At 38.7% G+C, this 24,223-nt stretch overlaps 4 protein-coding genes across 13 annotated transcripts; 1 reads left to right on the forward strand and 3 right to left on the reverse strand.

Moving 5' to 3' along the window:
* Positions 1-133: 133 nt before the first annotated feature.
* LOC124186805 (odorant receptor 13a-like) lies at positions 134-9,351 on the forward strand. 2 transcript variants are annotated; one of them, XM_046578826.1, is made up of 6 exons: positions 134-2,426; positions 3,842-4,227; positions 4,303-4,402; positions 4,687-4,797; positions 8,620-8,775; positions 8,911-9,351. In XM_046578826.1, the coding sequence occupies exons 1-6, from the start codon at positions 2,055-2,057 to the stop codon at positions 8,959-8,961; spliced, it is 1,176 nt and encodes a 391-aa protein (XP_046434782.1). In that variant the 5' UTR covers positions 134-2,054; the 3' UTR covers positions 8,962-9,351. The 2 variants fall into 2 exon arrangements, with proteins under 2 accessions (XP_046434782.1, XP_046434781.1); XM_046578825.1 differs by lacking the exons at positions 134-2,426; positions 3,842-4,227; positions 4,303-4,402; positions 4,687-4,797 and adding exons at positions 6,933-7,330; positions 7,493-7,878; positions 8,220-8,319; positions 8,401-8,511 and having other exon boundaries at positions 8,620-9,351.
* On the reverse strand, positions 8,996-12,909 carry LOC124186803 (cytochrome P450 6k1-like). 4 transcript variants are annotated; one of them, XM_046578820.1, is made up of 9 exons: positions 12,193-12,909; positions 12,012-12,083; positions 11,669-11,801; positions 11,306-11,579; positions 10,621-10,990; positions 10,205-10,542; positions 9,883-10,116; positions 9,553-9,804; positions 8,996-9,478 (listed from the first exon to the last, which is right to left on the reverse strand). In XM_046578820.1, the coding sequence occupies exons 4-9, from the start codon at positions 11,490-11,492 to the stop codon at positions 9,312-9,314; spliced, it is 1,548 nt and encodes a 515-aa protein (XP_046434776.1). In that variant the 5' UTR covers positions 11,493-11,579; positions 11,669-11,801; positions 12,012-12,083; positions 12,193-12,909; the 3' UTR covers positions 8,996-9,311. The 4 variants fall into 4 exon arrangements, with proteins under 4 accessions (XP_046434776.1, XP_046434775.1, XP_046434778.1 ...); XM_046578819.1 differs by lacking the exon at positions 12,012-12,083; XM_046578822.1 differs by lacking the exons at positions 11,669-11,801; positions 12,012-12,083; positions 12,193-12,909 and having other exon boundaries at positions 10,621-10,955; positions 11,306-11,447.
* Positions 12,910-13,061: 152 nt separating this feature from the next.
* Positions 13,062-16,524, reverse strand: LOC124186804 (cytochrome P450 6a2-like). 2 transcript variants are annotated; one of them, XM_046578824.1, is made up of 6 exons: positions 15,899-16,524; positions 15,056-15,284; positions 14,634-14,971; positions 14,319-14,549; positions 13,975-14,226; positions 13,062-13,473 (listed from the first exon to the last, which is right to left on the reverse strand). In XM_046578824.1, exons 1-6 carry the CDS (start codon positions 16,083-16,085, stop codon positions 13,307-13,309), a joined length of 1,404 nt encoding a protein of 467 aa, XP_046434780.1. In that variant the 5' UTR covers positions 16,086-16,524; the 3' UTR covers positions 13,062-13,306. The 2 variants fall into 2 exon arrangements, with proteins under 2 accessions (XP_046434780.1, XP_046434779.1); XM_046578823.1 differs by having other exon boundaries at positions 15,056-15,425.
* An 883-nt stretch (positions 16,525-17,407) lies between these two features.
* LOC124186801 (probable cytochrome P450 6a14) lies at positions 17,408-24,145 on the reverse strand. Of its 5 annotated transcripts, none has more exons than XM_046578815.1 (8): positions 23,970-24,145; positions 21,595-21,691; positions 20,960-21,180; positions 19,918-20,287; positions 19,504-19,850; positions 19,208-19,441; positions 18,691-18,942; positions 17,408-18,617 (listed from the first exon to the last, which is right to left on the reverse strand). In XM_046578815.1, exons 3-8 carry the CDS (start codon positions 21,144-21,146, stop codon positions 18,451-18,453), a joined length of 1,557 nt encoding a protein of 518 aa, XP_046434771.1. In that variant the 5' UTR covers positions 21,147-21,180; positions 21,595-21,691; positions 23,970-24,145; the 3' UTR covers positions 17,408-18,450. The 5 variants fall into 5 exon arrangements, with proteins under 5 accessions (XP_046434771.1, XP_046434769.1, XP_046434772.1 ...); XM_046578813.1 differs by lacking the exon at positions 23,970-24,145 and adding an exon at positions 22,470-22,733; XM_046578816.1 differs by lacking the exon at positions 21,595-21,691.
* Positions 24,146-24,223: the final 78 nt, after the last annotated feature.

Below are 24,223 nucleotides of genomic sequence, written 5' to 3' on the forward strand. Positions count from 1 at the left end.
TTCTTTCAATTCCGATCAACATCCAAAGAAATGAGCTTGGTTTTTTTTTTTTTTTTTTTTTTTCTTTAATACAAAAACAATAACCCAACCTGACCTAAATCGATTGAATATAAATAGACTTTTCTCTCAGCGCCAATTTTCAATTTTTCAGCCGCCGAAGGATGTGAATAAAATTTGCAACAAGTGGTTTTTCGCTTCCCTGTTTCAGGACTCGACGATAATCCGAACTGCCAAGATACCAACTTTAATTGCCCTCTCGTGGCTCAGGCTCGGCTCTGTAATTACGAAATCTATCGAAGGACTTGCTGTCTTTCCTGCTCAAAGGCTCGTATGGAGGAGGAGTAGAGCTTTTTGACTCGAATCCCAATTTCAAAGGCGACGCGATTTCGACGGCTCGATTTTTTAGATTATGAAAGTTTCCGCGAGAAACTTTGAGCAAAAGTATCAATTCACGAATCGCTTAATCGAACCTATTTAGAGGGAAGCTGATTATCCCAAATGTTTTTAGTTAATTCGAATTTTCCATGCACGGTTGAATATTAAATTTTTGGGAACAGTCTGTAGCGCAGCAGTGATTTTAGAATCTCTAGAATTTTCAGCATACTTTTTATTGTTACTGTATATTTTTAACCACGCGTCTCGTTGCGCGAATTTTAACATTGATTGATTATATCGTCGGGAAGAAAATTGTCAGACATTTGAAAGTGCCGCTGTGTTATCAACGGCGACGAATTGAATTTTTTTTTTTTTTTTTACAAGAAATCCGCAAGCATCGCGTGATGACGAATTATGTTATAATTTCGTAACATCAGGCAAAAATTACGGAAACTATGCGTAAAAATTTTGAATGAAATATAATAGCGTTACGTATATCGATAAGGTACTTAAACCGATCAGTTTTGTCGTCTTGATTTCTAAACCAGTATTGTTCTTTTTTTTTTTCTCTTTCTTTTCAACGAGAATATTACACAATATCATAGACACAATTAATTTTCTCCTCCTTGTGTAATTATTTTCTATTGAAGGAAAGAAAGCAAAAAAAAGAAAAATCCTTTTATTATTCTACTAGAGAAATTAATTATCGGAAGGAAATGTTTCCTTCTCAATGTCATTTCATTTTCGATGGAATCAATTGAACGCAAGATGCGAATCGATTTTTTTTATTCGCTTCCGTATTTAATTGGCGAGGTGATTTTGTTTAGTGAAACTTACATACAGGTTCACGTTACCGATTTCTCATAGAATCGTGACTATACGTTTGATTGATTAGGTGTAAATATACCTATATATAATAAAATTATACAATGTATAACGTATAATCGTATAATAATATTGTTACGCGTTTTTGCATAATCAGAAGTGGGAATGTATATATATATATATATATATGTAAATACATTTCTCTTCAAAAATATTATTTTCAAATATGTTGCGTATAAGTTGCAGTGCCATATATATAAATCGTGTGCGTGTGTATCTGTGCGTGTGTGTATAAAAAAGTGTATATGCATGGAACTGTGTTGTTGTAATATTAAAAATTGAAGTATACATATTTACCGTGGTATAAAAATACCTTAATGATACGGTAATTATTGCTGCGTAATAAAAAAAAAAAAAAAATAAGTATTACGCGTTATTAAACTCGCGGATTATAAACAAAAAATTTATCGATTTACGATCGTATATATTTGTGATCAGAGATTTGAATTTGAAAGCGTTATACGCACAAGTTTGAATGTTCTACTGGCGAGATGGTCGACCCGGAAGTGATCGTATTTCTTGACGTCAAGTATTATCGACGCACTATTCTTGTTACGGTATACATTTATATGTATACATGTCGCATCGCTGCATTCGACGTTATTCATGCAGAGAGTAATGCATGCCATAACCCAATAATTATTCGAAAAACTTTTCCGATGAGGGAGGAAGTCGTTTAGTTATTCAAGAGTTCTTCGTCGTCCGGTCTCGTTCGGTTATGTTAGAAGTTGCATTACGTCTCGTTATATATCACGTATCTAAAGAAGTACCTTGAGATCTTTCTTCACGGCGAGATGAATAAATCCGCCAAAGTTACCGTGTCAGAAGGTCTGGCGAAATTGGATTATCTTTTCAAATGGAACCGAGTCCTGTTGAGATCCTTTGGCGTATGGCCGCTCGATCACACCTCGACATCAAGACTTGAGCGTTTTGGTACATTTTTGTTGATTTTGAATCTCGGAACTTTGGTAATCGCAGAATGGAACGACTTGATTGAAATTTCGGGCAATTTCGATCTGATGCTTGACAATCTTACCGCGAATTTGGGCACCTCGTTGGCACTGGTTAAACTCTTTATTATACGCTGGAATGTTGATACACTTCAGAACCTCATCGCTGATGTTCAAAACGACTGGTCCGTCGGTTATACTGCTGAGGATATTAAGGTTGGTGTTGCTTAAGATTCACGAGAGTGAAAATCTATCAAGGGAGAAACGTCAGCATGATGGAAAAAAGAAAAAAGAAAAAGCGTGGATATTGTGGTACTCGTATTCAGTGACGATTTTTGGGTCTGACTCGTTAAGTTCCTAACTGTCAAAGTTCAGACAGACGATTACAGCCAATGGCCAAAATTCCGAACGATCAAACGTCGGAGTTTTAAGTGTTCAGAATTTTCGCTATTCAAAGTCATGACCATTCGAAATTTTTACCATATGGTTATTTGGCCGTGCGAAATTTTGATTATATGGTGTAATGGTCTGTACGAACTTTTACCATTAGGAACTTTCACTCGGGTGCGGGTAAAAAATTAGAAAAACGAAAAATCAGAATGGTCAGAATTCTGAACATAAATATATCGAAAACTCACAATCACGAAAGAACAAAGCGGTGAATCTTCGTTAAGCCAGAAATAATGGAAATAGAATATAAAAGTATCGAAATTTGAAGTTGTAGAATTTAGAATACACAACTAGTGAAAATATCGAAAGGCCGTTGGCAGAATGAGGAAAATGCGATTGCTCGCAAACACGAATAAATAAACTTCGGATGGATCGTAAAGTAGAATTTTCATCTATTCGAATTCGTAAATGCGAAGGATCAAGAATCAGAACGGTTAGAACTCCGAGTAGTGATCTCGTAGAAGGCTCGAAATATAGAATTGCGTTAAATCAGAATCGTCGGAACGAAGAGTCGCAATATATGAGAAGAGTCAGGCACATCGTCGGCCACACTCTAAAGGCCCGACCCAACAGCTTTAACGACTCAAAGTTGTCCGTTTGCATTGCGTTCTTTCTTCTTCGTTAAGTATCGAGTAAAGAATTTCTTTGATTCTGTATATAAAACATTTTACAAGTCAAAATAGATCAGTTGGATAGACTCGGAATGTGAAATTCTGGTGGTGAGTCATCCATACGGTTACTTTCGGAATACCGATCTTTCTGAATCGTACGATTCTGAACAAAGACCCTTCTACATTCTGGATTTTAACTTTTATTTTTATAATATTTGGACTTTTGAAAATATGAAACCTTCTACAAATTCATTCTCTGGAATAATGACTCTATACGTTATTAAATTCTGCATCTCTGAATTCTTGGATCAACGTTTTCCGAAGTAAGTGGGTTCGGATAGTAGAGCCATCTACTAAATACATGTTAGGTAAGCTACAGATTTTTATTGGGCACCATTTGGGACTTAAAATTTCCGACAGTATCTGTTCTCTCATATTTGTCATTCGAGTTTATTAAATTCGGAATTCTGAACATTCTGAGTTTCGGTTTTTCTGATTTCTTATCCCCACCTCTTGAACCCGCATCCCGTTTCTGACCACTCCTTTCGGGTAAAAATTAACGTGTTTCAGGTGATGATGGCTCGAGCTAGGATTGGTCGTTGGTTTTCAATCGCAGGTCCACTTTTGTCGTTGCTCTCGGCTCTCTTCTTTTCGTTCACACCTCAAGTTATTACGCTCTCGATGAATGGGACGGAAATATCGATGTTGATGCCGTTCAGATCTATGTACTTTTACGACGTGACGTCGACGCCCGTTTACCAATTCACTTACTTTTCGCAATCCGTAGCCAGCTGCACATCATCGGCTGCTTATTCCGGTGTCGACTGTTTTTTCGCGGCATTAGCTTTTCACGTTTGTGGCCAACTCGAAATACTCGGTAGTACGATTCGTGGATTCGACGGAAAAGATTATCGTATGGTTAAACATCTCGTCGAACGTCATCTGCGATTGATCGAGTAAGGCGATTTGAATTTCCTCATTTTATCGTACCCAGTCACGTTTTACTTATTATTTATTTTTAATATCGTCAGGTACATCAACGATTTGGAAAGCATTTATTCTACAGTTATTTTCGGTCAACTTCTGGTAACATCGTTGGCGATATGCAGTATTGGATTCAAGTTCACAATGGTATCTTATATGTCAGGAATTATGAAAAAATTTTAAACTGTCTTTCGAATCATGGAATATAATAATTCGATGAATAAGTAAAATTTATTGTTAATGTACAAAGACGGTAAGAACTGTTTAAACCGTTGAAACAAGAATATTCACCGCAATAGTAAATCACTGCAAGAAATTTTCTTGTCGTCTCTGTAATATTAACACTAAAATTTTCTGGTCCAACGAGTTATTTTTATTTATTTTTTTTATTTCTCCTCATACGTCTTAATAATTGCACAATATCGTTGCAGTCTTTGGACACCGAGGATTTTGGGGATATTGGAAAGTTTTCGGTATATCTATCCGCAGTTTTGATACACGTATTTTTGTATTGCTACTCTGGGCAGTGTTTAATCGACGAGGTAAATAACTTTTCTGTCTTAAATGCCGCGACTGATTGTGCTTGAAGAAAAATTTATTCAATGAAAATTTATATACTTCTTCAGAGCATCCGTCTCAGCGAAGCTGTCTACAACAGTCCGTGGTATGAAACGAAAGGATCTGACGCCCGAGTTTTTCTAATGATACAATCGAGAGCTCAGTCGCCGTTTCAAATAACAGCTTTGAAATTTTGCGTCATGTCACACTCGTGCTTTGCAGATGTGAGAATTTTTTTGTCACTCATTGCATATTCAAAATTCAAAGCTATTGTCAGCCGGAGTTTGAATTTGAAATAAAACGTGATTGACTTTATGTCAAACGGCAAACTAAATATCGGCGTTGTTAGGATTTTGGGAAGAATTTCATGTAGTTTTGTGGATTCAAATAGACGATATTCACAGATATATGGAATGGGTGTATTTTCGGTAATGTTGTGTATTTTGTTTTCAGATACTTCGTAACTCTTTAACATATTTCTCCGTTCTACGAGCTATAAAATGAATGACAAGAATAGTCAAATTTTGCACGCTTCGAGGATTCTTTAACAGTAAAACCGCTTTATCCGGATGCTTCAGGCAAATTGGAAGAGGTTGCAAATAATAAATTACGAATGATATTATTTCTCTGTAGATATTGCGAAATGTGTATATTTTAAGTACTGTCAGTATAATAATCAAAATACGTGTATCGTTGAACTCATCCTAAAAAATTCTTCATCCTTTCCTACTTATCAATTTCATGTCTGTCACAGGTCCCAAACATTCACGAACGTCTCAATTCATTTTTTACAATGGTAGAGCCGTCGGATCACATTTATGTATTTTTCAACCTTCACGAGTAACGAAAAAAAAAGGGTAGGGGTCAATATCCCGAAAGTCCGAAAAGTCGACTGGTCGAAAAGCCGAAATTTTTGAGAATAAAATTTTTAAATCAACGAATGATCAGCGTACCGAGGTTGGGATTTACGACAAATCACCCGGTAGAATAAATGTTTTCCCGAAAGTTCATTTAAACGAACGCTCTCTTATCCGAAAAAGTATTTTCAGAACAGTCGGCGTTCCGAATGATCAAAGCACAAAGTTCCGAAGTTGAGTCTATATCGGTCCAATAATTGCGAAAAAATTGTCCTCAAGTTGAACAAAAAAAAAAAAAAATAAAAAATAAATAATCTATGTAACTTCTTCTGTCTTCGGTAAGTTCTACAAAATTTTTTTAAGTATTCTAACTTTATCCTGGCCTGAAATTAGATACTACATTTCATATAGGTGATAATATAAAAACGGAAATAAATTAGTTCAAAGTGATTGGAGAACTGGTAGCGCGTATCTATAGGAGTGAAAAATTCTGGACATATCGACTTACCCGTAAATTTTCTTATTCCTTCCAGCATCATCTCCTTTAAATGATTCAGAGTCGAATTTACTTGCGATGCCAAAATAGGTCTGATTCGGACTGGATACCCAATATTCGAATGAGAAACGTAGTGTTGTTTGAAAGACGAAGGCTGTAGCTTGATTACAGAATCTGTTCATTATCGCAAGATGATGATGCATTTTGAGAAATTCTGAAAATGAAATTGGAAAAGTGGGTGAGACTTGTCAGTTTATACAGTTCTCTTGTTCTATGTCCACGTGTATTCTTTGTGCATTGACCATACGCAGCCTTACGAACATCTAAGATGCTCCGATCATTCGACCGGTCATTTTATAGTGCAGCTTTTGACGCAGGACTTGTAAATTTTTCATGAACGTTGACTATTTGATCGGTAAAAAATGAATAAGACGGAAATGATCCCATTTATACATTTGCACGATGTACTATTAATCGGTAATCTGCGGTTTGAATTCTCCCTCTAAAGTGGAGTTGAGTTAAACGCATCGTGCATTATACATAGAAGAATGGTTCTCGTTATCCGAGAGCCTGGAAAATATATAATTGAGCCTGACTTAAAATGGTCTGATGGTACATCGCAATTTGCTGCATTCACTTTGACAATTATTCTTTCAACTCTTGTAAAGAGGGAAGATAGTCCTTAAGTTATTTAAAAGTTTCTTACCGTACGCATCTTCGATGGGTTAGGTTGGATGTAGTGCGTCTTGTTATAAAAAGGGTCGGAAGTTGGTTGAGAATTTTTTCCTAGGCAATATGGAGAAACCTGAAACACTTGCTGCTCGAGATTTACTAAGATTTGACTACGTCTTTAAGTGGAATCGAAGGATTCTAAAAATTCTTGGCATTTGGCCACTCGACACGGAAGAAATATCGGTATTTGAACGTTTCCTAACTGTTCTCTTGACGATGAACTTGGTGGTTGTTATAATCGCGCAATGGACCGATTTGGTATCAATTTGGGGCCAGTTCGATCCGATGCTCGACAACCTGAGCGCTAATATAGGCGGCTCGATGGCACTGATCAAGCTCTCTATGATTCTGTGGAATTTCGATACACTTCGTAACGTTGTTGCCAAAGTTCGCACTGATTGGTCTGCCCTTTACACTATTCAGGAATTTAAGGTATGTCGATAAAACTTCCCTGAAATCGTTTCGAGGGTTTAGCTGTCAGTCGGATTTTCTAAATTATTACAAGTTTCGAAGAAAAATAATTTAGCCAATTTCCTTCTTCTTTATCTCTTCGATATTTTCACCTGACGAATCTTTCATTTCTGTGTATTTCAGCTGATGATGGATCGTGCCAGGATTGGCCGATTTTTCTCCATCGTCGGTCCTGCATCCGCAATCCCGGCAGGTCTGTTCTTCGCATTGACGCCTCAGGCGATTTATACGCAGTCGAAAAATGGAACGGAAATAATGTCTTTACTGCCTTTGAGGTCGAAATATCTTTACGACGTGACATCGACACCCGTTTACCAATTTAGTTACCTTTCTCAAACGGTACACTGCTACACAGCCTCCGCAGCTTATTCCGCGATCGACTGTTTTTTCGTAGCCCTGGCACTTCATGTTTGTAGCCAACTCGAAATACTCGGTTGCACGATTCGGAGAGTTAGTAAAAGGGAGCCAATGATTCGGAACATCGTTGAACGTCACCTGCGGCTGGTGAAGTGAGTGGATATGATTTTCGTTTTTGTTCTCGGTAATTTATTTTATCCACACAGCTGGAAAGAAAAATGTCCCAGCAGGTCCATTGAAATTTTTGGATTGATTTAAGCAATTTTTTTTAATCTTACACTAACTTAAAAATAAAGAACAAAGTACAAATTAAATGTTGGTATGACAATTTAAATCTTAAAACTACGTTATTTTGTGTCGTATTTACTAACAGAAATGCAAGAAATAACTCATACGTAAAGTAGACCGGCTGGGATATTATATTTAGTTAAATTCTTCTAACGGTGCATAAATTTAAACTGTCGAATGATTTTTACTTTGAAAATGCCTGCAGATACGTCGAAGATTTGGAAAGCATTTATTCCGCTCTTATTTGCGTCCAGCTTATCGTCAGTTCTCTGCTTTTATGCAGTATAGGATACAAATTCATTACGGTACTAATAATGTTACGGGTTATATCAACAACGTGAGTAAAAACGTACTTGGAAGAGTCGAGTTATTTGACGTTCTTACAGTCATTGGACGGGGGCTACGCCGCAGATGTTGGAAAGTTTACATTCTACTTCATCGCAATACTTATGCAAATATTTCTATACTGCTACTCTGGGCAGTGTTTAATCGACGAGGTAAACTTTTAGTATGCGTCTGAAATAACTGGCTGTTTCACCTGTGACGCTGATAATTTGTACATTGAATAAAAGATGTACTGATTGCAAATTGAGCAACCATTTTAGAGCACTCGATTGAGCGAAGCTGCCTACGAATGTCCATGGTACGATATGAAAGGATCCGATGCCCGAGCTTTTATGATGATGCAGGCTAGGGCTCAGACACCTTTTAAAATCACCGCTTTGAAATTCTGCGACATGTCACATTCGTGCTTTACCAATGTAAGAGTCACTGGATATTTTTACGATGACACTTATCCATTCAACTTTGGCACCTACACTAAAAGTACGACAAAAGACGTGCATGCGATGCAGTATTACAAAATTCCTTCTTCACATTGGTATTGTAATTTTCAGATACTTCGTACTACCGGAACTTATTTTTCCGTTCTCCAAGCGATAAAATGAATGACACCCACATTTAAAGATCAGTTTTAGGAGGTATGTTGTACGCTAAAATATTCATTTTCTTGAAAATAAATGTACATTGTATTACTTCTCTTAACAAAAGCAGTCTAGTCGAGTTATAAAACTGTGATCACCAACTCCATAAGCTACCAAAAATTAGAGTTGATTCGTCATTATGAAAAATGATTCTTAGAGATGTATAAGAGAATAGTTTAACGTGGAATGTTTTGACTAGTAAATACTGAACAGTATAGACCAGTGAAAATTTTTTCGAACATGTGGAAAACGAAGTGAAAAGTTTTGCTCATCAAGCGATAAAAACCGTGTCTTGAAGATAAAATGACTGGTGTTTATTTCCGTCGGGTGACGTGAAGCACTATTCCGCCTTTTGGTACAAGCAGAAAATTACCAGTGCTCATTTCTAATGGTACCTTGGTATTTGGGCCGAGGGCGAAGTGATATTTGGACAATAAACTGACGAGGCCAATTTTCATTTGCATCAGACCAAACCTCATCCCTGTAACAAACACAGAAACGGATCAACACCTCGGATGACTTGACTGTGCTTCGCAATCAACGATGAGAGCTCACCTATGCAGTTTCTGGGCCCGTCGCCAAAGGGTAGATAAGCGTAACGATGTCTCTTGGCGATATTATCCTCATTAAATCGTTCCGGATCGAATTTATCAGGTTCCGGATACACCTCAGGGTCCATGTGAAGTCCCAAAAGTGGTATTACGATAGGGGTGCCCTTAGCGATGGCGAGGTTAACGCCTGGCAGTTGAACGTCCTGGTTACAGTCTCTGTTCAGAATCGGTACCGACGGATATTTTCTCAGCGTCTCTGCAAACCACACCAGAGAATCACGACCTTGCTTCCAAGACCGAGTATTTAATTGTGGTGAAAGTTTCGTCGACTAACCGGATACTACTTTGTGGAGATAAGGCATAGCCGCGAGGCTCTCGTAAGTTATGCCTCCGAATTCTCCCAAAACTCGGCTAATTTCATCGGCCAATCTCTCCTGCACATCCTGATTAATCGACAACTCGTAGAGGCAGTGAGTCGCCGCCGAAGACGACGTCTCAAATCCAGCTATCCAGAACACAAAGACTTGCGCCGCTCCTTCGAGCATCGTGATCTTCCCGCTGGAAATTTCTGCAACGAAATTGAAAACGGTTTTGAGTGCTAGCTGACGACAGAGTGATGCCTAAATGTTGAAAGGAGGAATAAAAAAAATTCATACCTGGTTTTTCCAATGGTTCCTTGTCGTCGTCACCGCGAACGTAGCCCTTGTTCATCAGCTGTATAACCAGATCTAAAAAGTCTTTTCTGACCAAATTGTTGCTTGTTCTGTAGTCCACCGTTTCCTTGAAAACTTTGATTATGAAGTCTGTAACTTCCTTGTCAGTCGTGGCAATGTTGAACATTTTCAAGAGGGACGGACACAATACCAACATGGCAGTCAGTACTGGCCGAGGTTTTAAGATTTTTCGACCCCAGGCACGAAATTCAGCGTCTGGATTCTTAAGGCTGTTGCACTCGATGCCGAAAGCCACGGACGCTATGACGTCGGTTGTAAACCTGTGAACCAAATCGTTGCGGAATGGATTATTGGACGATATGCACTAACGATTTATCTCGTTCGTCAGTGCTACCAACCTTGCCATTATGTCTTTTATCTCGACGAGTTCGTTCTTATCGACTTCATCAGCAACGCATTGAACGAGACCGTCCGAGCACTCTTTCACCGTCGTGAACATGTGCTTCATTTTACCCGATGTGAACGTCGGGCTGAACTTGATCCTTAGATTCTTCCACTTGGTGCCTTCTAACATGAACAGGTGACCAGAAAGTGGATCAACTTCTTCGTTGTAGTACAATCCACGGTTTTGAAAGTGCGAGAACTCCTTCGTCAGCACGAAACGTATCAGATCAGGATCACGGATCACTAGAGACGGTCGGTGAAACGAGTAGAACCCAAACACAGCACTGTCCTTGAATTCCAGATACAGATCACGCATTAGTCCAGCTGAAAACATATATTCATGATGGATATTCGAGGATGGTTAACATGGTGAAGGATAACTACGCTGAAGTTAGTTACCTTGACGTAACGACACATCAGGGATAAAATCGTTACTGTGCAATTTCTAAATGCCTTTCAGAAAGTTAGCTTTTAAGAATATCAGTAGGTTTTGTTTATCATGGTTTATCAAACTTCAGACGATTCCAAAAGTGCGAAGTACGGATGTTTCATAAACATTGATTGCTGCAGTAACCTTGCTAACTTCATCGTCACGGAGAATATACAAAGGATTATGACACCAGATTATTTAATTCGAACCTATGGATTTCCTTGACCTTACGACGTCCCACAGGCTTCCAAAGGGAACGAAAGGCTCCGCTTGTGCAATTCCTTTGTGCTTCCAGTAGTTGTAAGTCACATTTTTCAGGTAAATGTACGCAGCACCGGCTATGGCTAGTACAATACCCAGCAGTTGAAGCAGAAAGTTGACCACTCCAAATTCCATGGTAACGAGACGATCACGAGTAAATGATGGAGTTGGCAGTTCTTTTATGCCAATTTGCACTTTGACGGTTAGCGGTTCGAAAACCTTCTGCAGGTAATAGTTTTTCATTAGCATCACGTCATCGTATCAATCATTAGTTCATTTATACAGGCACTCGAATGAAACCACTTCCTTACCCATACGATGAGAAAATATCCGGGTTGGATTGTTTATAACGTTGATGAAGTTTTTCCTAACATCGACTGGTAGCAACAACGAATAATTTAGATCGGATACAATGTGGTCGTTCTTCTCTCTTTCCCGAACAGTCTGGAAATGCTCTTGCTAAATGATCATCGAAGTGGTACAAGATACTGTCTTTGATTACTATGCAGTCCGACATAGATAACGAAATGTTTTTCAGTTAGCCAAGACAAGAATGTAAAAATGCCTTTGTTAGTTAGATGTAACCCTGCAACGTTGACTGATAATGTTATCTCTCAAGATGCATTGCTAGATTGGAATACTATCATACTGTACCACTTTTTTTCTTCAGCATTGACTTCGCCTCATTGTAATTCGATCAATGTAATCTATGGCGATGGCAAAAAGCTTATGGAATGAAATAAAAATAGTAAATACAAGCACGTGTCATGAAATACATGGATAACGGGTCACGGAAAAGAGCGTTTCTGTACTTTGTTGCGTATTTTTGACTCACTGTGTGTGTTCAGCGCTATACGGTGATCGGTCACGTCGACTGGCTATCAACATGCTGACAAAACGTACTGAAACATTTTGCTATAATAGTTTTTTCTACACATGAACTCGCGGCACTTCATCTCCACAGAGCTAATATATTTCACGAAAAAACTATCATCACAGTAGACTATTATAGATACCGACGTTATTCTAAACAGAAAGCGTATTCTATAACCGGTCGTAGCTGCAGAGGAATAATTCCGAATCCCGTTATTTGTTCATTCCTTTACGATCGCTGCTAGAAGAAGTATGATGAGGCGCGGAGAGGGGCGGAGAAAGAGAGAGAGAGAGAGAGGTGGGGGGGGGGGGGGGGAGAGAAGGAGAAAATTATTCTTTGCTTGCTGTTATATACGTAATAGAGTTTTTTTAATTTTTGTTTTTTTCATGCAAATTATGTTTGTACAAGCAAAGTACGATAGCGAAATTAAAGTGAAGTCTTCAACGTTGGGTCTTATTCAAACTCTTGAAATTTTCTACGTTGCAAAGTTTTCTGTTAATTACTTTTTGATTCCTGTAATTTTCCACCGAAAAACATATTATTAAATTTCATTATGCGGCCGCTATGGACTCAGAGTGGATTGTAATCAGAAATAATTGAACAGCATTCATTCCGGTAATGAAAAATATCAACACAATGGGTTGTGTTATGCTGTGATTTCCTCTTTTACAGGCAAAACTAGTAATCAGGTTAATAGGACAATTATTTAGGTATGTGGTTACAAACTTGTGCAAAATAGGCTGATGGAAAATAGGTTTCTATGTGATTCTTTGTGCTTCTTTAGTACTAGGTTTTTCTTGTGCCGAGAATATATAATACGCATCCCAGCGTACGTATAACGAAAGTCATTTTTATTTTAGGTTTACTTCTACAGGTCGTATACGACGTATACGTATTTACACTCACATCTAGTATAATGATAATTCACGAAACATCGGTACCTTATCATTGGTAAAAAACAAGGTAGTTAACCTCAATCTTAAATGTTATCATACCAAAAATAACGGCTTATCGTAACAGAAAAAACAAAAACAACAGCGACAGCAAAAACCACAAAATTATCCCATGTCTATAATCAGTATCTTTCTTCTACTTTAAGAGTCACTCCGCCGAGAGGACCGTGCAATATATTTCCTTTGTCGACTGGTAGGGGTACCTTGGTGTCCGGTCCTGGCTTAAAACGGTACTTGGAAAACAACGTGATGAGGCCAATTTTCGTTTGGAGGAGGCCGAATCTCATTCCTTTCGCAAAGATCAAAGGAAAAGAGAATCATTGGAAACAGTTCGATGAAAGGATATCTGACAAGAATGGTATCCAAGGTCAATCTCTCAGAGCTGATTTATTTTCTAATATGTTATAATAGACTAAAAACTAAGAGACATGTACTTTTTTTATCTGTTAATAAACACTTTAAGGGGGATAAACCACCCTCCAAAGTGAGGCACTTCTTTTCTTTTTTTTTTTAATTGACAAAATTACATTTTTTTTTTTTCTCGTTATGTGAAAACTTTTCCAGCTGGATTGATTAAAAATATTATACTCTTGTAGATAAAACTTCCAAATCGCCCCTTGACGTACCTTACTTTGAGGGGTGGCTTAACCCCCTTGAAGTGTTGGCAGGTAAAAAAAAAATGGGTGTCGCTTAGTTTTTAGTCTACTATAACATATTACAAATGAAATGAAATCGAAGAGATCGACCTGGAATACCTTCCTTGTGAGTCAAAGTCACGGTGCTAACTCACCAATGCAGTTTCTGGGTCCTTCGCCAAATGGAAGGTAAGCGTATTTGTGCCTCTTGGCGATGTTTTCATCGCTAAAACGTTCCGGGTCAAATTTGTCTGGATCAGGGTAAATGTCAGGGTCGAAATGGATCCCCAGAACCGGCACGATTATCGGGGTTCCAGTTGGAACGACAAAGCCCGTGTCAAGCAGTTCAACCTCCCGATTGCATTCTCTGTTGAGGAGTGGAACCGATGGGTACTTTCTCAGGGTCTCTATGAAGCGGTAAAAAAGAAGTTTGGTCGAAGAACAAGATCGTTGCTCGAGTGGTAGCGAGCATAATTAAAAATTCTATTCTTCTACTAACCAGAGACCACTTTGTGAAGATAAGGCATCTCATTTATGCTCTCGTAAGTCAAGCCTCCGAATTTTTCCAGCACCGTGTTTATTTCGTTGGCCATTTTTTCCTGAATTTTCTGATTCAGTGCCAACTCGTAAGTGCAGTGTGTCACCGTTGTCGATGACGTTTCGAATCCGGCTATCCAGAAGACGAATGCCTGCGCTGCTCCTTCCAGCATAGTGATCTTCTCGCGGGTTTCTGCGGACGATACGTTATGTCATAAAAACGTTGGTGCCTTGACCACTTTCGAACGTTGAGACGTAAAAGAAACGAATAACTCACCCGGGGCGATCACGGACTCCTTGCCGTCGTCTGACTGAAGGTAACCCTTGTTCATTAGCTGCATAATCAGGTCCAAAAAGTCCTTTCGAACGATATTGTTAGCCGTTCTGTACTCTACGGTGTCCTTGAACGCTTTAATGAAGAAATCGGACCCCCCTTTGTCCGTGATACTGGCGTTAAATAGCTTCAACACAGGTGGACACAACGCAAATAACGTGTTCTTGACTGGCTTGGGTTCCAGCAACTTTTTACCCCACGTGCGAAATTCTGCGTTTGGATTTTGGAGACTGTTGCATTCTATTCCGAAAGCAACCGATGCGATCACATCTGTGGAAAACCTGGATTCAGAGAGCAAAGATCAACATTCGTAACTTTACATAGTCAACGTAGAACAGTCGATTTTTCGAAAAGTTGAAACCAACCTTGCGACGAGATCCTTGATTTCTATCAGTCCGTTCTTATGCACCTCTTCTGTTAAACGCTTGCCCAAATTGTCCGCGATGTCCTTCACCGTGGTGAACATTTGCTTCATCTTACCGGACGTGAATGTTGGGGTAAACTTTATCCGCAAATTGCGCCATTTTGTTCCACCGATCAAGAACAGATGCGCTGACATCGGATCGTGTTCCTCGTTGTAGTACATTCCACGATCTTGGAATCGTGAGAACTCTTTTGTCAGTACAAAACGAATGATGTCGGGGTCGCATATAACCAAGTTAGGTTTGTGGAATGAGTATATTCCAAAAATGCGATTTTTCCTGAACCGCAGATATCCGTCGCGAAACATTTCGCCTGTGTAACACGTTGGGCAATAAATTTTTGGTACTTTTGACGTAACCGTCTTCTTATAGTAGCGAACAGAATCCATTTCAAGAAACCCCGTAAGGTTAGTGTACCAGTTATTGATCATGTTCCAATTATTGACCTTATTTAGCTGTATCTGTTTGATCCTTGGTTCGAAAATTATAAGAAAATAAATTTACAGTGTCTGACACTCTAGCAATTGGTTTTAGTTACCAGGAAATTTACAATTTGAGACGTAAATTTGTGAGTTTGGAAAATAAAAGGGTCAATAATTGGCTCTAAACGTATCAATAACCGTTAAACTTACCTTATTCGAAGGTTACAAGTTCAATAATCGTAAATAGAAGTACTTATTTCATACCGTTTTACCTTGAATCTTTGTCACTCGGTCTCATCTCGAAAACTTTGAAAAATTGTGCTTCGCCATCGGTAAAAAATAAATCGATTTGCAATTTTCTTACCAATAGATTTCTGCGAAGTGAAGACCGGCCACAAGCTTCCGAATGGTGTCATCGGTTCGGACTGAACAATCCCTTTTGAACTCCAGTAATTGTAGGCAACATGCTTAAGGTAAATGTACGTTGCACCGATGATCGTGACTAGAAATGCGAGAACTTGAAGGAGAATTCCTGTTGTAATGAACGCCATGGTTCCCGACTGCAACTCGATCTTGTACTTCGGAGTGAAACACAGTCCATAAGTCGCAAGATTATGGCGAACAAAATATTAACGGTTTTTCGATCAGATTGTCGAAATTTTTTTTTCGCATTGAAAACACAAATGTTTATGTTCAAAGAGACTCTAGTTGTCTTCAAATGTCTTTTTCTACAATTTCTGACTAATCGACTTGAACGTAATGCTGCAGCAGTAAAGCAATTTTTTTCGACTGACTGAATACCGATTTTTCCGTACCACGTGTATAATGGCGTAAAAGGATTGTTTTTTTTTTTTTTTTTTAACACTGTTTCATTGCGTGCACATTAAAAAAATCCACTAGTGAGAAAAATCGTAAGGGCCTTTTTAGAACGATGAAGAGACAAAAAAATATGTCGCAATTTACGACTGAGTTGATTCGGATTCTCTAATTCGCGAGACGATTGAAGTACTCTTGGTTGAGATACAGCGATATATACCTCGAGTATCTTCGCTTCGCGATCCCCTTCTCCATAAATGTTCGAAGGTCGCAGAATCTTTATTGCTAATCGCGTACATAGCGAAAAGTGACCGTTTCGTACTTATGTCAGCTTATTAAACTGTACGTATGTACCAAATACGCTACAGTTAATTGAATCTAATTACTCATCGTTGTTTCGTTTGGATGAATTTTTTTGCAAATTTATAATACGAAATATCATTTGTCGAATTTTTACGCAGCGAAAGCGTAATTTTTCAGTGTCTCTGTGAAGCGGTAAACAAGAAGTGTGATTCGAGTCAGCAAGATTGTTGCTCAGACGGTAAGAGGATAACCGAGAAGTAAATTTTTCCATTAACTCGACACCACTTTGTAGAGGTAGCGCATCTCAGTTAATTTACACTAACGTAAGTCAAACCAACGAAAAATTCCAGCATCGTGTTTATTAAACCTGTCGTTAGTCGCTCTTTGAGCGTGACACCACCTTTTAGAATAAAAAACGTAATATATATGTATAAAACTATACGGGTAATTCTGATGTCATACTTCACCGATTCTCTCTCTCTCTTAATTTATAAAAAAAGAAAATATATTCATGTTCAACAAGATCGTGAAAAAGCGGCACAGTGATTATTATGCGACTCAAAGCATCGTATCAAATTTTTCCATCACGTTGCCAGACTTCACGTAGTCTTTGATTTAAAAGTAATTATATTCGACACATTTATTTTCAAAATTCACTTCCAGCCTGGATAATCACTCGCGTTTAAAAAACATGTTTTGTTTTTCGTTCATCGCATCGCTGAGCATTTTTTATTTGTTTTTTTTACCAGCATACCAATTATTACGTAATTAAATCAACGTTGTCCAACTGTGTGATAATGAATTTTGCGGGTGTGTAAGCTCAGGCAAGTTCGCTTTGCTCCATAGTATCTATCGAAAACATTTTAACAGCGAAGGCAGCATGAGTCGCAGAAGTTTTATCGAGGCGGAGGCGTGTCATAGAGCAATAAGCGTGATTCGTGTGCGTTGTACGTTCAGGCTTGCCGAGTCATCGTGATTATAAACAATTCTCTGCGAAGAAACGTCCGATTACTATGTATGTTACACACATACTGCAGCGGGTTGTGTTTGCAAATGTATAGACTTTTTTTTATATGCAGTAACACTGGCTTACGAGACGAGATTGTAACCGTCTAAAGGATGCTAGAGAATTAATTTAATGTGTTTAAGAATAAATGAATACATAAATAACGGGTCTTCGCACCCGTCGAAAGAAATACCATCGATAATAGTAAGCATAAGCAGATTAAGGATATTGTATATTACGTATTATTGAAATATGAATCGGTAAACTATTGGAAAAAATGAGTTTATGAGAAAAAAAATCATATTTTAAATCATAAAATCAGTGTGAATTTTTTTCAGATTTTTATAGATGGCGTTTTCGGAAGTGGTTTGTTGATTATTTTTTTAAATTTCACCGGTGGCTGAAAGATGACTGAAAAAAATTTCCTGACCATTTTGGACCGGCTGCAACATCATAATAAAAAATTGTCAATATCGAAGGGGGTGAGGTACATGGATTACAAATTTGACACGGAGTGCTCCATATACACTGAAAATTAGTGAAATGTCAGTGAAAAGTTGGTGGATCGTCAGCGTATATGCACTGATTTTTTCCCTATGGTATACTCGTAACTGGTAATTAGTGATCTTTCATTGTTCAAATCCAAAAAGTGGATTAAAATTTTCGTAAGAAAAATTATCTAGCATGAGAGGTACGTTAATTCGTACTACTTGGAAAATGGAAGACTTGAAAATTTCTAAATTTGTGAAAAAACAAATGGCCTAAGTGTGATGATAACTATTTTTACTCTTTCAATATCTTTCTTCGACTCGTAGGATCACTCCACCAAGTGGCATGTGTAAAAAGTTTCCGGTATCGGCAGGCAGTGGTACTTTTGTGTCAGGCCCTGGTTTGAAACGATACTTGGAGAGCAGAGTGATGAGTCCGATTTTCGTTTGAAGGTAACCGAATCGCATGCCTGTGAAAACGTTGAAAGACAATTATTCGAACGGTGTTTGCAGTGGAAGGAAATCGGTATGATGAAAACATACCGATGCAATTTCTGGGCCCTTCGCCAAAGGCTAGGTAAGCGTAACGGTGCCTCTTGGAGATGTTCTCCTCCGTGAATCTTTCCGGATCGAATTTTTCCGGGTCAGGGTAAATTTCGGGATCCCAATGGATACCCATTACTGGAACGATGATCGGCGTTCCTTTCTCGACGACCAGACCAGTGTCGAGTAGCTTGGTATCCTGATTGCACTCTCTGTTTAGGACGGCTACTGAAGGATACTTTCTGAGGGTTTCTGTGGAACGTGAAAGAGAAGTTTGATAGGCGATGAATGCGGTGTGGACTTCTATGGAATGTTTTTTCGTGCTAGACCAACGCTATATCACGTCAACCTAATACTACTTATTTTCAATCCAACACTACATGGCGATCAATTGCCGAATTAGCCACGATAATTTTTCCACAGTAGTCCACGCCGGTCATTTTTGGTCAGTTTTAACAACGTTAATTTTTTTTTATGTTCTAAGCGACAGTGTTTCGAAAATCCTTCGTTGACTGACCTGAGACAACTTTGTGAAGATAAGTCATCTCGTTTATGCTGTCGTAAGTCAAGCCCCCGAATTTCTCCAGTACTGTATTTATCTCATCGGATAATTTTTCCTGGATATCCTGATTCAGGGCCATTTCGTAGAGGCAATGAGTCGCTGTCGAAGACGAGGTTTCGAATCCACCAACCCAGAAAGCGAAAGCCTGCGCCGCTCCTTCCAGCATCGTGATTTTGTCGCTGGCATTGACTGGGTGGATTTCGTCAAGGTTATGAAATTGGAACTCGAGGGTAAATCAATAGGTCCCATACCTGAGGTCTGGGCCGTTTCCTTGTTGTTTTCGTCTTCGTCACCCTGTACGTATCCCTTGTTTATGAGCTGCATAGCAAGCTCCAGGAAGTCCTTTCGCACTACATTGTTGGCTGTCCTGTAGTTTACGGTGTCGGTGAACGCGTTTAGGATGAAGTCGGAGGCCCCCTTGTCGAAGAATGGAATCTTCAATATCTGCAGCACTGAGGGACAAAGTGCCATTAACGCATTTTTCAGCGGATTCGGCTCCAAGAACTTTCGTCCCCATGATCGGAACTCCGCATCGGGATCCTCCAGGCTGTTGCAGTCGATCCCGAAGGCCACGGTTGCTATCACATCGGTGGAGAACCTGCATCGAATAACTCCAGCTTTAGTAATCATTGACTCGTTCGCGTTCCTCGAGGTAAGACGATTACCTCGCCATCAGATCCTTGATCTCGACAAGCTCGTTCTGTTTCGCCTCGTAGGCCAGACGCTTGTCGAGGTTGTCAGATATCTCCTTGACGATTGTGAACATGTGCTTTATCTTGCCGGACGTGAACGTCGGCGAGAACTTCACCCTGAGGTGTCGCCACTTTGTTCCACCGGTCAGGAACAGGTTACCCGACATCGGATCGAGCTTCTCGTCACTGAACATTCCGCGGTCTTGGAATCGCGGAAATTCCTTTGTCAGCACGAACCGAAGTATGTCAGGATCGCAGATCACCAGGTTTGGCTTGTGGATAGAGTAGATACCGAAAATTCGCTTCTTCCTCAGACGGAGATAACCGTCGCGCATCAATTGACCTTGGAACAAGTTACAATGTGATAAAAATTTGGTGTGGATATTTTAAAGCAGGTGTCAGTTTAACACCAGTTAGAATGAAATCAGAGGTAGACTAACACGGTAAAAAAATCGCGAAACGTAAAACACAATTCGAATGCGCGGCTTTTTTCATGAAAATTTTCAAATCGACGGTAGATTTTTTCACATATAGATATTCGATATAATAAAGTTTTATATTTTCTTGATAGTTGTTTACTAAACTGCAAGTTATCGCTTGTAACTCGAATTTTGACAAACTTTTTTACACTCAGTGCGAATATACTTCTCTTCAAATATCATAATCCTTACAGTCGTTGCTCGACTCAAGGTCTACACTTGGGTTAGCGCCGATAAACCTGATTCTGTGTCGTATAAAACTAAAGAAATTTTTTAGTTCACTCGTTTCGGAAATGGCGTTTTTTTTTTTGAACCCGTATATAGTGGATAATTGAACTCGGATTAAGATAAAAAAAAAAAAATGCCGACACAAAAAAGTTATGTTGTTTCTTGAACTATTTGATGCGATATGTGTTATATTTTTGATGCCACGCCAATATAACGTATATCATGTAAGTCTACAACGGTCAAGTTTGGTTCTTTCTCGCTCGATTGAAATACCATTTTTTTTCTCACGAAGATAATTCTTTCTTTACCGATTGATCTTTTCCCTGAAAGGAGCGGCCACAAGTCACCGATCGGTGGTATTGGTTCCAGCTGTGCAATTCCTCTGGAACTCCAGTAGTTGTAGGTTACATGCTTGAGGTAAATGTACGCTGCCCCGACTATGGCTATTATTATTCCCAAAAGTTGGAGCGCAAGGTTGACTGAAAATAGCGCCATTTTTCTCTATTTTGGATCTTATCGTTCGTAATATCTGAAATTACAAATTACATTTAAATGACAGCGATAAAGTTTATTCGTTCGTTAATTAATCTTATCGATAGGAAATTGGTAGCGATTGAATATGCTAAAGATGGGGGGAAAATTCCTTAATGAAAAATTCAATACGTTTTAACAATTTGATAAAACGGTCACTTGTTTTAAGAATGGAAATATTTTTTCGGCACCTTTTAGTGGTGATTATTATTCGAGGTTTGACCGTGTTATCAAAATTGTTATATAATTAAGATTTTCATTCTCTGTCAAATCCGGTTTGATACACGAGAGTGAAACAGCAGGTATAGCAACAGAGTTTATTTTTAGGTTTTGAACATCGCATTCACGATGTCGTAACCGTATAATAAGTAAAATAAATGACACGTAACGAAGAGAAATATATCTGACTCACGGTTTGTAGTTGAATGTTTCTTTTGGCGAGACAGGTGAAGTTGTTCGAATGCAGAAACTTTTACTCAGCGATCGATATTCGTGCTGTATAATCCTCGCTTGATAAAGGGAAAGTAAAAAAAAGTGCAGGATTAACGAAAAGAACAAGTGATTATTCTTTATGCACATATTGATGTCGGTTAGTTATACAAGAAGTTTGCTAATTCTAAGCTTTCGATTGACTTTTGTCACAAGAAACCAACGTCCTATTCATTATCTTATCTGTGATTGATGGGAATTTGAAATAATTGATTAGATGCACACGAACGATGCTTTATTTAATCATTGTAATCCGGCGAGCACAATTCATTGATAAATGACGATATACGTGAATTAAATATCCACAGGCGAGAACATCAGGTGTTTAAATTGCAAATTAGCCGGCTGAACACGATTTAATTACTGAGCAGCCACTTGAATATCATATTATCTCCTATGCATGAGTAGAATTCGAAAGTATTCTCAAGACAGCTACCTTGGAGGTTTTAATTTCGCCAAAAGAAAGAAGGACAAATTGGTATAACGCTTCTGTTGTAACCCTGACGGTTTTGGACGAATTTTGTTTTCGAAATATAACAAAGAATAATAATTAAACTCGTAGAATGTGTTATTTTAGTATCATTCTGAAATTTTTGATACCAACCTCCACTTTATTTATTGAAAAAAAATTTGTTTATGAAATAATACAGTTGCAGAGACGATCTAAATGGATGAAAGCGATGACCACGTGTTGTTCGGTATAGAAAATTTATTTAGCCGAATTTTCTTTGCAGATCGTTCTTCAATCAACTATTGACAAAAAAATCTTTGACCGGTATGACGCTCAAACACACATACCTGAAAATAGCTTTTCTTGGAGAAACACTACGGTTTCATCTTTGTGTCGGCTCGGAATAATTCCGTTGATCAAACACGAACGCGCGAAATGGCACAGAACTCAAGTACCGTCTGTACTGCTCAAAGCAGAGCGGGATACTGAGGAGTTTTGTTCGTTGTAAGAATGGTACTGCGGGCCTTACTTTTTTTGACGCACACATGGCGATATCACCAAATATCATTAGCAAGTTGTTTTAAAGTGTTGAAAAAATAGGGAGAAAAAAACCACATAAATTATACTCAACTCACTGCAACAATACTGTTGTATGAACTCATTCAAGGTCGAATCGAAGGTTTAACCTCGATTATATCGCAAATTAATAAAACGATGCTCTTTAGAGTCGCTTTTTCATACTCTGTAAAATCAGCGATAAGGAATTTAAGGTTTATTTTGTTCCTGCGATATACTGTTGCTCGACTTTCACACCTTGTAGTGTGTTGGAATAACGCGTTGAACAAGAGCAGGTTCTCCTGATTCGCTTGTATTCTCTTGATTTGTGTTAATGAATTAATGTACATAACTTTCACTTATGAATTTCAACCAAGTCATGTTATTTAGTTACTAGTGGTTCGAGAATAAAGTGTATTCACGAAATCGCGTCTTCAATAACGTGAGTGAAAGTGCACCTCCGCGTACGATAACTCGACGATGACTCGACGATATGACTCAGACGGCGACTGACTTTATGGCTAAACAAACATGTAAAATACCGACTGAACCTAGGAGGGTGGGAGGTAGTAACAAATATCTCCATGCGTGCTCCGGCAGGGTTTGAAAGAGACCCAGAAACACCTTCGTCCCATCCGCAGGGCCCTCGGCGTGGGATCCTCAACCGGAATGTAAAAATCTTCCGTAATTACGCAACTAGCCTCCGTGAAAATGTTCTGGTTGTCCTTTGCTGATTGGTGCAGGCAGCGAATTGCGAGAAACGGCGATGATGCAAGTCCCTAGATCACCGTATTCGTTTGGAACGTTCGTAAAGATTCTTCAGGCCATCGTCTCCAAATTATGGGTTGGAGATCTCGATGGTCCTGGTGAACGAGTATCTGGCGATACATTTTTTCAATGTCCGCTGTTACAGCGTCCTTGTGCTGTCTGAAGTGTAGCACAATCGAGAACAGGTCTTGTTGAATCGTTGGTCCAACTAATAATACGTCGTTGATCGATGTGCTAGACGTTGTTTTGCACTATCCCTCAAAAAGACCACTTTCAATTTTGTTGTCAGACTGTCTACCAACAGTACCGCGTGATGTTTGTGAACTTTTCAACATTGGGTCTTATTTGAACTCTTGAAATTTTCTACGTTACAAAGTTTTCTGTCAATTACTTTTTGATTCCTATAATTTTCCACCGAAAAACACATTATTAAATTTCATTATGCGGCCGATATGGACTCAGAGTGGATTGTGATCGAAAATAATTGAAAAGCATTCATTCCGGTAACGCTCAAACACACATACCTGAAAATAGCTTTTCTTGGAGAAACACTGCGGTTTCGTCGATTAAACACGAACGCGCAAAATGACACAGAACTCAAGTACCGTCTGCACTGCTCAAAGCAGAGCGGGATACTGAGGAGTTTTGTTCGTGGTAAGAATGGTACTGCGGGGCTTACTTTTTTTGACGCACACATGGCGATATCACAAAATATCATTAGCAAAATGTTTTGAAGTGTTGAAGGAAATGGGGTGAAAAAATCACATAAATTATACTA

Source organism: Neodiprion fabricii, chromosome 7, assembly GCF_021155785.1.
Source record: "Neodiprion fabricii isolate iyNeoFabr1 chromosome 7, iyNeoFabr1.1, whole genome shotgun sequence".
Classification (NCBI taxonomy): domain Eukaryota; kingdom Metazoa; phylum Arthropoda; class Insecta; order Hymenoptera; family Diprionidae; genus Neodiprion; species Neodiprion fabricii.

Excerpts from the sequence above, each read along its gene's own strand:
- LOC124186805 (XM_046578825.1), top strand. The coding sequence starts at position 6,962 with ATGGAGAAACCTGAAACACTTGCTGCTCGAGATTTACTAAGATTTGAC. Across the intron at positions 7,879-8,219 it reads CGTCACCTGCGGCTGGTGAA|ATACGTCGAAGATTTGGAAA; the intron begins GTGAGTGGATAT and ends AAATGCCTGCAG. Across the intron at positions 8,320-8,400 it reads TAGGATACAAATTCATTACG|TCATTGGACGGGGGCTACGC; the intron begins GTACTAATAATG and ends ACGTTCTTACAG.
- LOC124186803 (XM_046578819.1), bottom strand. The coding sequence starts at position 11,492 with ATGGAATTTGGAGTGGTCAACTTTCTGCTTCAACTGCTGGGTATTGTA. Across the intron at positions 10,991-11,305 it reads AAGGTCAAGGAAATCCATAG|CTGGACTAATGCGTGATCTG; the intron begins GTTCGAATTAAA and ends ATATGTTTTCAG. Across the intron at positions 9,479-9,552 it reads CGGGCCCAGAAACTGCATAG|GGATGAGGTTTGGTCTGATG; the intron begins GTGAGCTCTCAT and ends TGTTTGTTACAG.
- LOC124186804 (XM_046578823.1), bottom strand. The coding sequence starts at position 16,085 with ATGGCGTTCATTACAACAGGAATTCTCCTTCAAGTTCTCGCATTTCTA. Across the intron at positions 14,550-14,633 it reads GGAGTCCGTGATCGCCCCGG|AAACCCGCGAGAAGATCACT; the intron begins GTGAGTTATTCG and ends TATCGTCCGCAG. Across the intron at positions 14,227-14,318 it reads TCTTCACAAAGTGGTCTCTG|AGACCCTGAGAAAGTACCCA; the intron begins GTTAGTAGAAGA and ends ACCGCTTCATAG.
- LOC124186801 (XM_046578816.1), bottom strand. The coding sequence starts at position 21,146 with ATGGCGCTATTTTCAGTCAACCTTGCGCTCCAACTTTTGGGAATAATA. Across the intron at positions 20,288-20,959 it reads TTCAGGGAAAAGATCAATCG|GTCAATTGATGCGCGACGGT; the intron begins GTAAAGAAAGAA and ends ACTTGTTCCAAG. Across the intron at positions 18,618-18,690 it reads AGGGCCCAGAAATTGCATCG|GCATGCGATTCGGTTACCTT; the intron begins GTATGTTTTCAT and ends ACGTTTTCACAG.